At 34.8% G+C, this 15,821-nt stretch overlaps 1 protein-coding gene across 1 annotated transcript; it reads left to right on the top strand.

Annotated features, from left to right (window-relative positions):
- The first annotated feature begins 6,814 nt into the window (after positions 1 to 6,814).
- LOC123199376 (3-methyl-2-oxobutanoate hydroxymethyltransferase 1, mitochondrial-like) lies at positions 6,815 to 9,986 on the top strand. The gene is made up of 5 exons (XM_044614349.1): positions 6,815 to 7,315; positions 7,585 to 7,791; positions 7,872 to 8,018; positions 9,200 to 9,253; positions 9,337 to 9,986. The coding sequence occupies exons 1-5, from the start codon at positions 6,920 to 6,922 to the stop codon at positions 9,580 to 9,582; spliced, it is 1,050 nt and encodes a 349-aa protein (XP_044470284.1). The 5' UTR covers positions 6,815 to 6,919; the 3' UTR covers positions 9,583 to 9,986.
- The last annotated feature ends 5,835 nt before the right edge of the window (positions 9,987 to 15,821 follow it).

The raw sequence follows: 15,821 nt of genomic DNA, 5'->3' as shown, positions 1-15,821 counted from the left end.
CAAGTAAAAAACTTGCGGACCAGCTGTCAGAATCTGACCGCTCATAGATTGCCACGTATACGAGAACAAAAGGAGCAGATGAGGGTTAAAGTACGCTCAGCCAATCAGGCGATCCCACTGTAAAACTGTTGACGTGATGTAACCGTCTTCCAATCTTAACGAACAAATAAATGAGAAGACGTAAGCCGCCCTGTCACGGAGTGCGTGATTACTTTTGGCTTAATTAAGATTAATTAAAATTAAAAATGAAATTAAATAATTAAGGAACTGATTTGAAATGGAATTCGGAATACTTTATGAGCTGTTGATGGAATATCTCTTTACAAAAGGATAAAAAGTATGTAAATGGAGAAGCTTTTTAGATCATGATCTCTTTATGTTATTTTATCTCCTCCTTTTTTTAACATGAGTTAGAGTTTGATTTGATTTAAGTGAAACTTAAATAGACCTAACTCAATATCATTTCTAACCCTAGTTTGAAATGGATAAGTAAGGTTAGATTTGATTTTTCGTATTTTATATTTTCTTTTAAACCATATGTGATGGCAATAAATTTAGAAATACTTAAAATGACAAATAACTAGGGTATTTATGATTATGTGAATTGGATACTTATTATTGACGTTTAATCTGGTGTGTACAAAGTTTTATTGTTAACGCATATAGTTTTTGGGCAAGAAAAAGTTAATAAAATCACACAGAGAGATCAAATCCAAAGTTAAATGGTTTCCTAGTGGAGTTTGATCATGTTAGTTTTTCTAGTGTTCTCAATTTTTTTAGCATTGATCAATGTTCTAGTGCATGTGGTAATATGGGAAGGTAAGAATTTGGGAAATAAGTTTACGGAATTGGCGTTAAGAACAGTGAAACATCTCTCTCCGATTATCCAGTCTTCTGTTAAGATATTTGATATAATCCATTTTTGGGTATACAAAAGCCAAAGGTTTGCTTTTGAAGAGCTTTGTTAGTCAAAACATATACTGAACTCATAAAATATTTTAACTAATATTGTATTATCATTCCTAAGTAATGTAAGATATCTATGGGTACAACATGTGTGATTTGACTATGGTGTTCAAATGGTTTGTTTGATATTGACTTATGCATAGTGTTGGTTGTACATACAATGTGGCATGGATTATTATCATCAGGGTAACAAATTTCCAGAAGTTTGTAATTACTTTCAGTCATGGGGAGGGAAGGCGTATTACTTGATGAAGCATCAAATTGGACTGCTCTTACATGCTTCTGCTAGTACTCCAGAACTAAATCAAGGAACATTGACACAGGACCATATGATTAAAACTGGATGGATTGATGAAAAATATGTCTGTTTCGAGTTCATGGTTTACAATGCATGCAAAATGTGGGAGCTCGGTTGATGTGTCTCAGGTGTCTGAAGAGATTGAAAAATAGTAATGTGGTTTGTTGGAAGGCCATGATTGCTGCTTTTTTAAACCACTGATGTGCAGACCAAGCGATTAAATTGTTTGAGCAAATGCCAGAGAGGGATAAAACCTCAGTACACTACTTCTACTTGTGTCTTGTCAGGCTGCAGCTACAATGGGACTGTTGAAGAAAGATATACTCAATTCATGAAGAAGGTTCAATTCAATTAGGTGAGGCCAAGAAGTTTATGGCATCAATGCCGATCAAAAGGGACAATCAGTCTGGGGAGCCCTGCCTGCAGCTTGCTCATATTGTGGCAATCTCGAAATGGGTAGAGAAGCTGCAGAGAGGCTTTTTGAGTTGGTACCAGAAATTCAGGAAACCATTGGTTGCTTTGTAATATCTATTCATGCAATGGGAGGTATAAGGAAGCTGATGAAATCAGAAGATTCATTAGGGTGAGTGGAGTTAGAAAGGAGTCTGGATGTCGTTGGATTGATGCTGGAAACAAAACCTTAGTGTTTATAGTGCAAAATATTCTAGGACACAGGAGATTTAGGAGATATAAAGTTAGAGAACTTGGTGAATAAGAAAGAGTATAAGGCTGAAACACTAGCTCCTGAGATTAGAGAGTCTGTGTCCCATATCGCCTATACTCCTATACTCCTATACTTTTTGATGCAGAATCCATGTCCCATACCTTACATATATCACACCAGAAGCTTGCGTTAACCACATCTCAGGAGTTAGCTATTGAGATTGAAAGTCTCAAAGCCTTATAAATCCTATTCTAAAACGATATTTTATACTTGAGATCCTATCAAGCTCTAGTTTGTAATAAATAAAAACCTTATGATTTTTTGTGATGGTCATTAGGTATTGAAATCCTTCGGGAATTTTTGAGAGAGAGACCATCATAAGAGATATCAACAGGTTCCATTGGTTCTTTAAGGTTTTTTGTTCCGACAGATATAATCGGCGGTTGAAATTTGAAGGAACTGCAACTATTTTTCAGTCCTTTCCTTTGTCATACATACAATATATTAAGTACCTCAATACAAGTTAACATGGTAAAGATATCCAACTTTACCAGGTATCTGGTTCAAGCGGGAGATTTTACAGGGCTGACACTTTGGTTTCAAGCATATGAAGGCAAAAGCTGATAGGTCATCAAGATGCTGTTTGGAGGCCTTCTTAAGATGCGTCTGTCAAGTGGTGACCACTGACTAGTGAATGTTGGAACAATATTGGCTCATTCTCAGTCCCAGATGCTCCTTTCCTCACATGCACTTTTGAAGACCAATTCCATTTATAGCTTTTCTATATTCCCATAAATGAGGGCCAACTTTACAGAGCAAGTAAATCTCAAGGTTCACTTTACACCTCAGTCACTGGACTTGTCTTTCTAATTTCCATTGCTTAGTGCTACTCTCTATTTTATATTGTGTTATGTATTGTCCATATTATCAAAATTTATGCATGAAAATGCAGAATGATTGACATATCTGTCAACTTCATCCTGAAAGACTCATGTGAGCATCTGCATCACTTTCTTTCCTTTCAACTAAAAGATTCTCCACTTAGGGACTAGGGCCAATTGCATGCATGATAACCGCAAATCCTTTTGGATTTTGCTTGGTTGTTTAAAAGAATCTTGCTGCTCTTGAAATGTGTCAAGCACATGTCCTATCATCCCTCTGTTCCTGTTAAATCTCTAGCACAAAAAGATAGGATAATCATAGCATGGAGGCAATTCTAGTTCATCAAAACCTCAAAAACTTGCCTCCACCCGTATCACAAATAGATGTAATTTTGCATAGAGTAATGTTTTGCGCATAAATAATATATATAAATAATCATATATCATTGTATGATAGAGAAATTTTGAATTAGAAATAAAATAATATTCAATCATATAATGATATATTATTATTTATGCATAAAGTTATACAAATTATTTATGTACATAGTTTTATTATTTTTCATAAGTCATTTAAATGAGTTGTAATACTGAAACCTTTTTCTATTATTTTGTATTGGTTAATTTCTTGGCTTTATTGTATTTATTTGTTAAGATATTTACTGCTTCTGCATAAACATTTAATTTGATTTTATGATAAAATAAAGGTAGGATGTGTAAGACTCACAAACTAGTACTGAAATCAATCTCTAATATATGCAGAAAACTGGGGTTATATACAAGAGCTGATTTGAGAAACAAGAAGTGTTGTTTGGGATTTAGTGACTTTGTGGGAATATGAATATGTACAAGGAAAATACAAAACCCTTTCTTAAGGCTAGAAATCTACACTAGGCCCTGACTTCATTTGAGATATCTTTTTAACCAGTTATTTATACATGAAGAAGCAAAATCATGAGCCAACACCAAAGATTCTCTCTTAAACAGTGCTTTTCCTTCCCAGGTTTCAGTTGCGAGGTCATTTTCAAGAACCAGGATGCCAAAAACCTGAAACATTTGAAAAAACAAAACCAGGGTTTGCCGCAAAAACAACAAAAGAGATTAATCAACACAACCCTCCAAGCATGCTTTATAAAAACAACCATCTATCCATCCATCTATGCGTCCACCCATACATATATACATGCATATAATGAAAACAAAGTAACAGAAATGAAATAAACTAGCAAAAACGGTAGCTTCTGATCATGGAGCAACAACAACTTCTTCAACTAGTAAAGGAAGTGATTAGGAGAGGGAGGAATAATGGGAAACCTATGGCGTGGGTGGTGTAGGGAAGGTATACAAAATCTTTAATCATTTAGTCACTTCCATACATAAATGTAACCCAAAGCTAAGTCTACATAAACCATGTATCTTCCCTACTCACCCACGCCAAAACCTTCCCAAAATCCTGAACTCCCTCTCCATCCTCTTCCGTGGAGGCTAAGCTAAGGAATGTTAGCTACTGGCTCTTGTCTTGTGTTTGTAGCATGCTCATTTGCTACACATGAAATTAGTTTATATAGTGGCGTGAGATGTGAAATTTGCAGCAACCCTAGTTAAGGAGTTTGGTAACCAAGGATATAGCTTTATCAAAAGACTTAGATCTTGTCCGTTCATTTTTATTATGATTTGGTAACGTTACTTTGATTCTAATTGTGCTTTTCACGAGTGTCACTCTTTGTCACTTGGTTTTCCTTTTTTGGCCTTGCAACGTGCTGAACCAATCGGTCAATGAGGAAATGAAGTCATCATTCAGGACAGAGCTGTGTCAAAGAAACATGAAAAAGTTGCTCATTATTTTGGGTCCAAACCCAATTTAACAACTTTAGCTTCCACCCATTTCATATTAAAGCCTACAGCCCACCATGTTGTTGGACCCAATCTGTTATTGGGACAAATCCAATATGTTATTGGAGATCCGGCTTGAATGATATGAATAAATCAAAACTCAAATTTGGCTAAAAAGTAACTTAGTCTTAGATTCAATTCAAATATAGTTTAAACTCAAATGTTTGTTGGAGTTCAAGTTTGATCTATTAAAACTTATTTGATTTGATTTGTGATATGAGTTAGAGCTATTCTCATTCTACCAACCCCTTGTCTTGAATCATAATTTATAGATTTTCAATAGGGTGTGGGTTTACTTTGCTTGAATTTAAAAGAGTCACTATTATGTATAACATATCTATGGCCAAATGAGTTATTCTCACCCGAGGTTTGATTTAAACTCAAACTTATATTTGTTAACTTTTGAAAATCTAAATACTCACCATTTTATTAAAATTTTTAGTTATAGTGAAGGATAAACTTATCATTTAAAAAATATATAAGGATATTAAAATTTTATTTCATTTCTCTTCCTTAATTTAAAAAAAACTAATAATTTTCTTCATCCAAAGTTTTAAAAACTCACCTTTTCCACCTAGAGTTTATATTTTCCGCCTTATTTCTTCAGTGCTCTTTTTGGCTAATGGCCAACGTTCTTTCTTTGCCCCTAACAATGACCTTATACTCCAGCACTCTTTGTCATTCTCAATGACACACGGTGCAGAATCGATCTCGGTCTCGTCGTCACACATCTCTTCGTCTCCTCTAGTTTCGTCGCACATCTCTTTGTCTCCTCTAGTCTCATCGCGCGTCTCTTTCTCTCCTTTGGTCTTGTCATTGTGCATCTCTTCCTTTCCTCTAGTCTTGTTGTTGCACAACTCTTTTCAGATGAAGAACGAAGAAGAAAAATGTCAAGAAAGAATGTCGTTGTGCGATTCTCATTCTGCTGTTGTGTGTTGTCCAGACAAAAAGTGCTAGAGATAGAAGGTGTCGTTAGCAGCAGAGAAAGAACATTGACCATTTGCTAGAATGAGTAGCAGAGAAACAGACAGAAAAAATGTGAGCTTTCAAAATGTTGGGTGGAGAAAATTCTTAGTTTTTTAAAATTAGGGGAGAGAAATGAGATAAAATTTTAATATCTTTATATATTTTTTAAATAATAAATTTACCCTTTACCTTAATAAAGAATTTTAATAATAGAACATATATTTAAATTTTTAAAAATTAACTAATACGAATGGGTTTACACAAATCCTAGGGTGGGAACAAGTCTTTTGGGTTATATCTTTGTTTAATGAAAGTGTTTACTCATAGAATCATCCGATAGAGTCAATCGACAACATAACTTTTTATATAACTTTGGTCAAAGGACTATTTCCCATTCAAAGTATACTGTAATCTCAAGTTTCCTCTTTTTATCTTTGATAATATCAAATACTCACTCATGAGCAGTTAAAATTAACGGAACTCTAATTCCTTAAAATTTTATCTCTTTTTGCCCCCATAAGCTTTAAAAACTAAAAGTTTTTCTCAGTTTAAGTTTTAAAAAATGGCAGTTTCACTCTAGAGTTTCGTTTTGAAATCTTCGATGTCATCTCCGGCTCCATTGTCGGTGGTCTCTCCCTCCCGAAGCATCCTTTCCCTCCGGCGGTCTCTATCCTCCCATTTGGACCCTCGCTCAGCATTGGAAAAGTCGTGGAAGATAAAGAACTTTATTGAGGAAGACAAAAAACTTCATCGTTTTGGGAGGACGAAGATTCGTCCTCCTAAACGAAGACGAAGCTGTCATCTTCGTCTGGACCTCTGACACTGATTGAGTGTTCAAATGAGAGGAAAGAGACTGCTAGAAGGAGAGGCCGCAGGCAATGGAGCTAGAGATTTTAAAACGAAACCCTAGGATGAAACTACCATTTTTTAAAACTTAGGGTGACGAAAACTTTTAGTTTTTAAAATTTAGAGGGGTAAAAAGAGATTATATTTTAATTTATTTTTAATATTATAGAGAAAATAATGATTTTACCCTTACTACTGTTAATTTTAACTATTTATAAATAGATATTTTGTATTATAAAAAATAAAGGAGGAAAACCTTCAATCGCAGCATACCTTGGGTGGGAAATAGTCCTTTGGCCTATAACTATCAATTTACTGTGGGACTAAAAGCAGCCGCTGGCGTTGGCAAAATACTCGAGTCGTTAGCTAGACATCTCTTCAGAAGAGAAGACGATACCCTCCAATATGTCGCTCCTGAGAACTCGGAGGATTCCTTCCCTTCTCTCTAAGATTCGGTGCATGAGCAACATCCCTGAAAACTCAGTGTACGGTGGGCCAAAGCCGCAGAACCCGAACCAGCGGGTGACTCTAACCCACCTGAGACAAAAACACAAGAAGGGCGAACCCATCACTGTCGTCACCGCCTACGACTACCCTTCTGCGGTGCACCTCGATACCGCCGGCATTGATGTGTGTTTGGTGGGTGACTCCGCAGCCATGGTGGTTCATGGTCACGACACCACATTGCCAATCAATCTCGATGAAATGCTCGTCCATTGCCGCGCGGTTGCTCGTGGTGCCAAGACCCCACTTCTTGTTGGCGACTTGCCTTTCGGATCTTATGAGTCCAGCAGCAATCAGGTACTTGTTAATTCACATGAGCATTTGGTCAAGAATAGAGCTTGCCCTGAAATTTATGATATAAAGGTTTTGACTTTGGAATAGATTGGTTGTAACATCTTGCTTTGCCTGGGCTTTGGCAACCCAAAACGTGTCTTATCTCTCCCATGCTTTGCCAACGTGGGATTTGGCTGGAGGTGTTACATTGGTGTTTGGTAGATGAGATCAGTTTTGTGTTTTGTCGGGTTGGGTTTATGTTTTGTGATGGTGGGAATCTGAATTATGAGCAGGCAGTGGACACAGCTGTTAGGATTTTGAAGGAAGGTGGGATGGATGCTATTAAACTGGAGGGAGGGTCACCTTCGCGAGTCACGGCTGCAAAAGCAATAGTTGAAGCTGGAATTGCAGTAATGGGGCATGTAGGACTGACGCCTCAAGCTATCAGTGTTCTTGGGGGATTCAGGCCTCAAGGTAAAAACGTTGCCAGTGCTGTCAAGGTTTGTTTGACTCTTGTTGTTTCTATTTGTTATGTAACTATGGATGTATTTGGGATATGTTAAATTTGTTTGGTTTGTAGGTTGTAGAGACTGCATTGGCTCTGCAAGAGGCAGGGTGCTTTTCAGTTGTTTTAGAATGTGTTCCTGCACCTGTTGCTGCTGCGGCCACTTCTGCGCTTCGAATTCCGACCATTGGCATTGGGGCAGGACCGTTCTGCAGTGGCCAGGTTAATTTGGACTCTAATTTTTTGAAGATTTTATGTTATGTATTGATTGTGAAAAAAGACTTGTTTATGTTTAACTATTCATTGTGAATTAGATAGAAGGATTATGAGACCAGTATTAGCAAGTAGTGATGTATGGTGCTGTCACAATTTTTAAAGACAAATTGTGATTCTGCTTTCAGAACAGTGATAGAATCCATAGGTTCGAATTCAAGAGTGAATTTAACCCATTCTAGAAAGTGTTCCAGGTTATAAGAATCATGAATTTGTGCCCAATTAGGAAAATCTAGTCATTTTTTGTGATCATTTTGAGAAATGCCTTGAGTACATATGGTTGTAGTAGTGAAATAAAATTGAGTTTTAGGGTTAAATTCTAATGAACATGTATATGAGATTTCAAATGGTTCTAGGGTGTTATTTATGCATTGTATGATTTTAGTTCTTATAGAGCTTGGTTTTTGACTTCATCGTAAGGAGCCATACCTTCCTTGGAATTTCTTATGGAGATCAAAACTTTATTGATTACCCTATTTAGTTCTGTTGCAATTCTAACGCTGCATGTAATAGCAGTTTTCTTGAGGCTTAGTCTCTGGCAGAAATTTTGTGGATATTGTTTTCAAAAGTTACTAAATAACGTCTTTCTTAAGGTGGGAAAAAAATAGTGTTTCATTGGGAAGCTAATGCCACCTACTTATCGTAGAAATTGAGTAGGTTACTTCAAGGTTGGAAGATATGTTCTCAATTCAGCCATTCCATAGGCTAACAGTCTCATATGTGTGGGTGTTTTGTTCCTCACTAATTTTCTGTTTGAGAAATTTCATAGATTTCCACTCTGTTTTCTTCTCTGACATGGGACAGAGGAGAGGGATTGGAAGACGATGTAGTGTTTATTATATGGCTACTGGTAAATCAAGTTTTTGCATTGTTGAAAAAAAGTATCCCTAGAACTTATGTTTGGAGGAAGGACTAAATAATAGTGTGAAATTCTAATACACACGTCCACGTATAGGGTCAGTTATACTTTATCATTCAGTCTCACATTGACCACTATCACTTGCGTGGCAATTTCACTAATACAATGAAAGTTTTTTACAAGATTCCAGTGCAAGACATCCTGATGAGTTAAAGTTTGATCAAGATCAATCCCATCAGTTTGACGATTTTGTTATCTTATCACTATGCAGGTTCTGGTTTACCATGATTTGTTGGGAATGCTGCAACATCCACATCATGCCAAGGTTTAATCTTAATTCTTGTGTGTTTCTGTTGATCATTTTCTTGTGCAAGCAAAGTTGACTTAAATCTGCTTTCACTTGTGCAGGTTACCCCAAAGTTCTGCAAGCAGTATGCACGTGTTGGAGATGTGATTAACAAAGCTCTTTCAGAGTACAAGGAAGAAGTGACAAATGGTTCATTCCCTGGTCCTGCCCATACTCCATATAAAATCTCTGATACTGAAGTCAGTAACTTCTCTAATGAGTTACAAAAGTTAGGTTTGGACAAGGCGGCTGCCGCTGCTGCTGATGTAGCTGAGAAGATCAATATATCATCTGAAGAAAGAGACTGAATTTCGGTGAGTTCAGTAGCTCTCTCTTTTCACGTATAGATGATGAATAGTCCAACAACAATAGCATTTTTCCTACCATTAGTAGTTATTACTTATCATTAGTTATAAAGTATGCAGTTAGCATATAACAAACATTAGAACATAGAATCTAATCATCTATGAGCTTCCAAATTCTGTGATCGGCATTTTTTAAGCTGTCATGTCAGTAGGGATTGTTTGATAGGTTAAAAGTAAGGAAGTATATTCATAAGAGTATGAGATGGGATTTACAATGTTACAAGGATAACGTTGCTCCCATATTTGTCCTCGGTCCATCCTTTGATTACATTCTGAGGGTTGAGAAGGCGGCAAACTTTACAGTAATAAGGTCCTAATATTATATTTTGGTTGGAGTTTGTTGAAAAGAGGTATATATATACGACTAGTGATTAAAAGTCTGAATTCTCATTCCAACAATTCTCAGCTTCTCTTCCCGCCAAAAGGGAGTGAAGTAATTGAGAATGCAACATCATCAACAAGATAATACATGGTATCTATAGTTAGATATTGGATTAAATTCAAGTGTTACAATAATGGTTTCCTAGACTAAAATGGTACTAATGCTTGAAACGATTACTATAAATCAAGTAGATATTTTCTGCTTTAGAGTTATGGAAATCTTGCGCGCTTTCGGATTGCAGTTGCAGTGCCTCAACCCACAGGTTGCAGCGTGTGATCAAGTTGCATTATAGATTTCATCAACATGTATCTTGAAGGATTCCTTTTAAAATTATATTATATCTCATACAGTCATAATCTAAAAATAGTAGACTAAATAAGTTACTGTCTCAATGATTGATGTATTCTATTTAGTGGCAAGTCCTGTACATCTTGCTGCCAGGCACCACTGTTTTAAAACCCAGGACCAAATCAGTTCGATCAGAAACAAATCAGGTCTGGGCCATGACTAAAGTTTTAGCCATTGAAACCCCCCACGAACACCGCTCTCCTCCCCCCTCTTCCCCTCCACCACACACCCCCACCCCCCACGGGGGCAAAAAAAAAAAAATGCAACTTAATTTGGTTAGTAACTATTGTCAGCCATAATCAACCTTGTGGTGGTAGAGATGAATTCAAACTTAGTCGAATTTAGGAGTAGTTTGAGTTCTTCTTAAATTCATAATACCAACTTACATTGGTGTACAATATCACTGAGAAGTTATTAATGTGATGAACAATGCAATAGTGTTGTTAGATAGACAAATGAATTAAGTTATCATATTGAAGTTGTAACTTGAGTTCGGCGCAAAAATAAAGAATTTGAGCTGAGAAGCCACCCCTAGCCTGGCGGGGAATCTGATGAGGCTTTAATTGAAGGTGAGCCTGGGCAAACCTGCCAAGAAAACAACCACATTAACACCTCCCACCTCTTACTATTACTTCCATTACAGTTAACAGTAACACTTCTCTTCTTCTGCACAAAACAAAATTTGTTCATTCAGATCATTTTCTCACACCTGCACTCGCTGCAAACCTGCTAAAACTCACGTCCAGGTGACGAATATTTCTCTATTTTTCTATCTGTCAATCCTCAGAACAAATGTTATGGGCAGGCCCTCACCTTTATATTTCTTTATTCTTCAAACGGCTCCCATTTCATATGAAATCCTGTAACAAGTACTTTTATATTTTAGAAAACACAAGAAATTTTCTGATTGTCAATCTCCTTTTGTTGTTTTTTTTTTTAAAACTATAGCCATTGTTGTGCTTTGCATAGCAAAGAACTAGACATTTTATCTACATACGGGTAACGTTAAGTGAGTTTTGTCCATTTCAACCGTTTTCATGATCTTTCAATTATGTTAATATCGTCTCATTTTCTTTATTTGAGGAGATTAACCTGGTAATTCACTGTTGAAGTATTCCATTTCAATAGATACATATTAAAAAAGGGTATTGTGAATACTCAAGTTTATTTGTGGGACAAAGTGTGAAGTTGAGTACGAGTCTTCTGACTCTTATGTTTAAAATTTTACACTTTGACAAATCCTAATCTTGTATATTATAATATTTATAAGGCACATGGCAAGTAGCAAGCTGAGAAAACTATGATATCTCAGTGTAACCGTGCATAGTCTGGAAAATATTAGCAATAGAAGAAGACATAATAATAATAAAAAAATCTTATTACTTAAAAGCAGTATCAGCAAGCTGCGGTGATGAAATAGCGAGCTAGCAAATATTTAATCAGTTTTGTTTAAGTGATAAAAGAATGTAATGCCCATGAACAAAGCATATTGAGTACATAACATCTTATATTGTTTGAGAATCATAAGGTAATATTGATTAAATATTATATAATCACTTAAATTCTCAGGATAGTTAAAAGGAAAACCATGACACAAACAAAATTTTGATAGTGAAGAGACCATCAGACGAAGATGTTATAATAATATCAAAACTATTTCGAATGTTTATTTTAAGGCCAAACGACTATTTCCCACCCAAGGTTTAGCGTTTTCTCAAATGTCCCCCTTTTAACTATGAAAACACCAAACACTCATCCATGACCGGTTAGATTTAAAAGAACCCTAACGCTTAAAAATTTAATCTCATTTTCCCCCCTAAAAGTTTAAAAACTACATTTTTTCCCTAAGCTAAGTTTGCAAAGATTACATTTTCCCCCCTAGGGTTTATTTCCAAACCCTTCCAATTTCCAAACCCTTCTCCGTCGCTTTCTTCGACGCCATCACCGGTCGTCTTCCTCGACGAAGTTCTTCATCTTCCACAGCTTCTCCGACTCCGATTGGAAGTGTAAATGGGAGGAAAGAGATCTCCAGAAGGTGAGGATGCTTTGGGAGGGAAAGACCGTCGACAATGGAGCCAGAGACCGTTGGCAACGCTTCGGGAGGGTGAAACTGCGATTTTTTAAAACTTAGGCTGGGGGAGAATTTTAGTTTTTAAAGTTTAGGGGGGTAAAATATATTATATTTTAGTTTATTTTTAATATTCTAGAGAAAATGACGATTTTACCCTTATAGGCGTTAGAGTTTTGTTAAATCTAACCGGTCATGGGTGGGTGTTGGGTATTTCCATAGTTAAAGGGGAGACATTTGAGAAAACGCTAAACCTTGGGTGGGAAATAGTCGTTTGGCCTTATTTTAATGATAATATGACATCCTGTTATTAGAGTTATTAAAATAAGATTGTTTAAATAGTAAGTTAAGATAAATCATCATAGACTTTGTATTTAAAACAAATAATATTTTAATAATAAATCTCGAACCAAAATGTTGAAAAAAAAGAAAGTTGAAGTGGGCATGTGCAGATTGCAGAGAGAAGCATAGCAAATGGGCTGCAGAGGTTGTGTTAACAGTGAGAAAAGCATGCTTCATGTTGATGGTCCAACATTAATTCTGCACTAGTCTTGGCAGCACCAGCAGCCATGAAGATTATATTATTTATTTATTTATACGATGGATTGGAGGTCTATCATCTCCTGGACCAGGAGCCAGCCACCCTTCATTTGTTTATATTATCCTTTCTGTTTCTCCCACATCTTGGTACTAGACACTCTGCTTATTCTTTATATTTTACTATCTACTTTCCGTCTCTCCACTTTTTTATTTTACTTTCATTTCGTTTATAAGCTTTATGCTGAAGTATAAGGGGGTTTTGTTGCCTGGTCAATGGGCGAGCGCCTCCCTCTTTGGTGAGTAGGTAAGGGTGTTGGGGGCAGTGCTCCCAAGCCTGTAAATGGTGTTTAAACTACCACCCCTTTATTATTTTGCGGATAGAGTGCTAAATGTTGCTAATCACTATCCAATGTTTGAAATTTAAGATTTTTCTTAAAATATATAAGTGAGTAGAGTTCGGTTTAATAAAAAGAGCCATGATACGATTTGACTTAGGGATGCCAATTCTAATTAATATAAATGTATTATTTTTTTGCATAAGTCTTTATGTTAATGTATACCGTGTTTATTGCTCAATCAATAGATAAAAGTCTCACTCTTTGGTGAGTAGGACGAGCGTAAAGGACAATACTTCTAAACTCCATAAATGTTGTTTAACTACCTGCTCCACAAAATATTACCCATTATTAGTTACTGTTTATGATACAAGTTTTAGGATTTTTATTAGAAATAGAAATTTTAATAAGGTTTGATTTAGTTGTAAAAGTCCTAAAGAGGTTTGTTTAATGGATGATGATTCACATGAAATGAAAAAAAAGTGCACGTGAAATTCACATTGTGCAAAGGAAAATTGATCCAATTTCAGCTTTCTCTATCTGTTAGTGTCATGAGAGGTCAATTTGCGGACCTCAAAATTTCATCACTTCCAAAGAAAAAAAAAAGGGTTAAAAGCAATATCTCTCAATCATGAACAGAGGAAGAATTATATATAATTTTTTATTGAATTCTCCAATTCTCTAATCAAAAGATTGGACTCTTTTATTTTTAATTAAAGGAAACAAACTTCTAAATTTTCTTATAAAAAAACTAATTTTCAATATTTTTATTAAATTTATTAAACAAATATGATTAGGGTTATTTATATTATTTTAAAAGCTTGGTATCTTCAATAGAATATAGTAAAAGTTTAATCTCTTTAATAAAAAAAATTAAATATTCAATTCATTTAATTAAAAAGAAATAAAGTTTGATTATTTTAATTGAAAAAATATGATAATTTGATAAATTCGAATGTTATTATCTTGATATAATACGATACACTATGCCAAACACAAAAAGTATAGACAATAAAAAAATGTCATTATGTTAATTTCTTCGCTGAGGTCCACACTTGAGATAGAAATATAGAGATTATGCCAACATCAAATCCCTAAATGGGTCATTAGGGGTCCATGTGGACATTGGCCGCATTCTTGGCTTGGAACATGGACATTTTGTTTCACTATTCATATTATCTCTTCTATCAATCGAGTCCCAACTTGTCTTCTTTCATAAGGTTGATTTTTTCTTTCTTTTTTGGAGGATTTATTTCATTTCATTTATTGATTGCTCTCCACAACCAAAGAATCAAATACTTCAATTATATACATTTTCATCTTTCATAAAGGGCCCCATTCACCCAATCTTCACTTAATTTTTATGAACTGCTTAAAGGGTTTTTCAATTGGGTAATATTTCATATACTAACAAAGTGTTAATAGATTGATATATTATTATATTATCAAATAATTTTTAATTAAAGATAAAATAAATAATTAAATCATTCAAATCATATAATGATACGTTAATTATTAGTATCTATCTATTAGTGTACTATTAGTAAATAAATATTACATCAGTAAAATATGAACATGATGCTAGGTATACATAAGGAGCTTACATTGCTTAATAATAAAGATTATAGATTAGTTAAATAATTTATAAGTTTTTAAATTATGAGATACATTTTGGGTTGTAAAATTCATAGACAAAACCCCAATGATATTTTGATAATAGGTTGGGCTTTTGGATAATGAATTTTATAAATGACATCAAAGTTATTTTGAATGTCTTTTTGAATGATAGTCAGACAACCATTAGCAAGGATGCTGAGTCTTGTAATAAGGTGAATATAACACAGGTAAACAAATCTCATATCAACAAAATATGAAAGATATGTTGAGTTTTTATGTACACCCTATATCTCTTAAAGATGACAAAAGATAGATGATTAAAAGCATTTTGAGTTACAAAACAACACCCAATGATGTAATGACACGTATAAATATATATATATTTGTGTACCGAAAATAGTTACATATAGTATTGCTTAAACTCAAACAATAAAACTATGTGTGCTAACTTTGGGTACATAAATGTGCATGCACTTATATATGTTATTATATGATTAGGTGATTTTAAATTAAAGATAAAACAATACTCAATTATATGATAACATGTATACGTGTGTTCATACTTGTGTATTTAAAATAGATATACATAGTATTTCTCAAACATAAAAACAAATCCATGATGAACTATACATATAAACGAATAATATCTTAACAATAAGTCAAACTATTAGAGTAAAGATATTGTAGTTAGTATAAGGGATCACTAAAGTCTCTCCTAAAATGAATTAGGGGAAGACAACTATAATTAAGCAACTCAAACTCAAATGGCTAATCTTCATTAATCAAACCTTGAAATCACCGAAATGAGAAAGAAAGTAGCTAAGAATGGACACTGCAACCTCCTCCAAACATAAGATATGATTTCTGTGTATTTTTAAATGTTCCTTCATAA

This window comes from Mangifera indica, chromosome 2 (assembly GCF_011075055.1).
Source record: "Mangifera indica cultivar Alphonso chromosome 2, CATAS_Mindica_2.1, whole genome shotgun sequence".
NCBI classification, from domain to species: domain Eukaryota; kingdom Viridiplantae; phylum Streptophyta; class Magnoliopsida; order Sapindales; family Anacardiaceae; genus Mangifera; species Mangifera indica.
Note: the sequence above shows the minus strand (reverse complement) of the source record. Positions and strands in the feature narration are given on the sequence as shown.

What these genes read in the sequence shown, in the direction of transcription:
- LOC123199376 (XM_044614349.1), top strand. Translation starts at nt 6,920, where the DNA reads ATGTCGCTCCTGAGAACTCGGAGGATTCCTTCCCTTCTCTCTAAGATT. An exon ending in GACCGTTCTGCAGTGGCCAG is followed by an intron (nt 8,019 to 9,199) that starts GTTAATTTGGAC and finishes ATCACTATGCAG; the next exon opens with GTTCTGGTTTACCATGATTT. An exon ending in AACATCCACATCATGCCAAG is followed by an intron (nt 9,254 to 9,336) that starts GTTTAATCTTAA and finishes TCACTTGTGCAG; the next exon opens with GTTACCCCAAAGTTCTGCAA.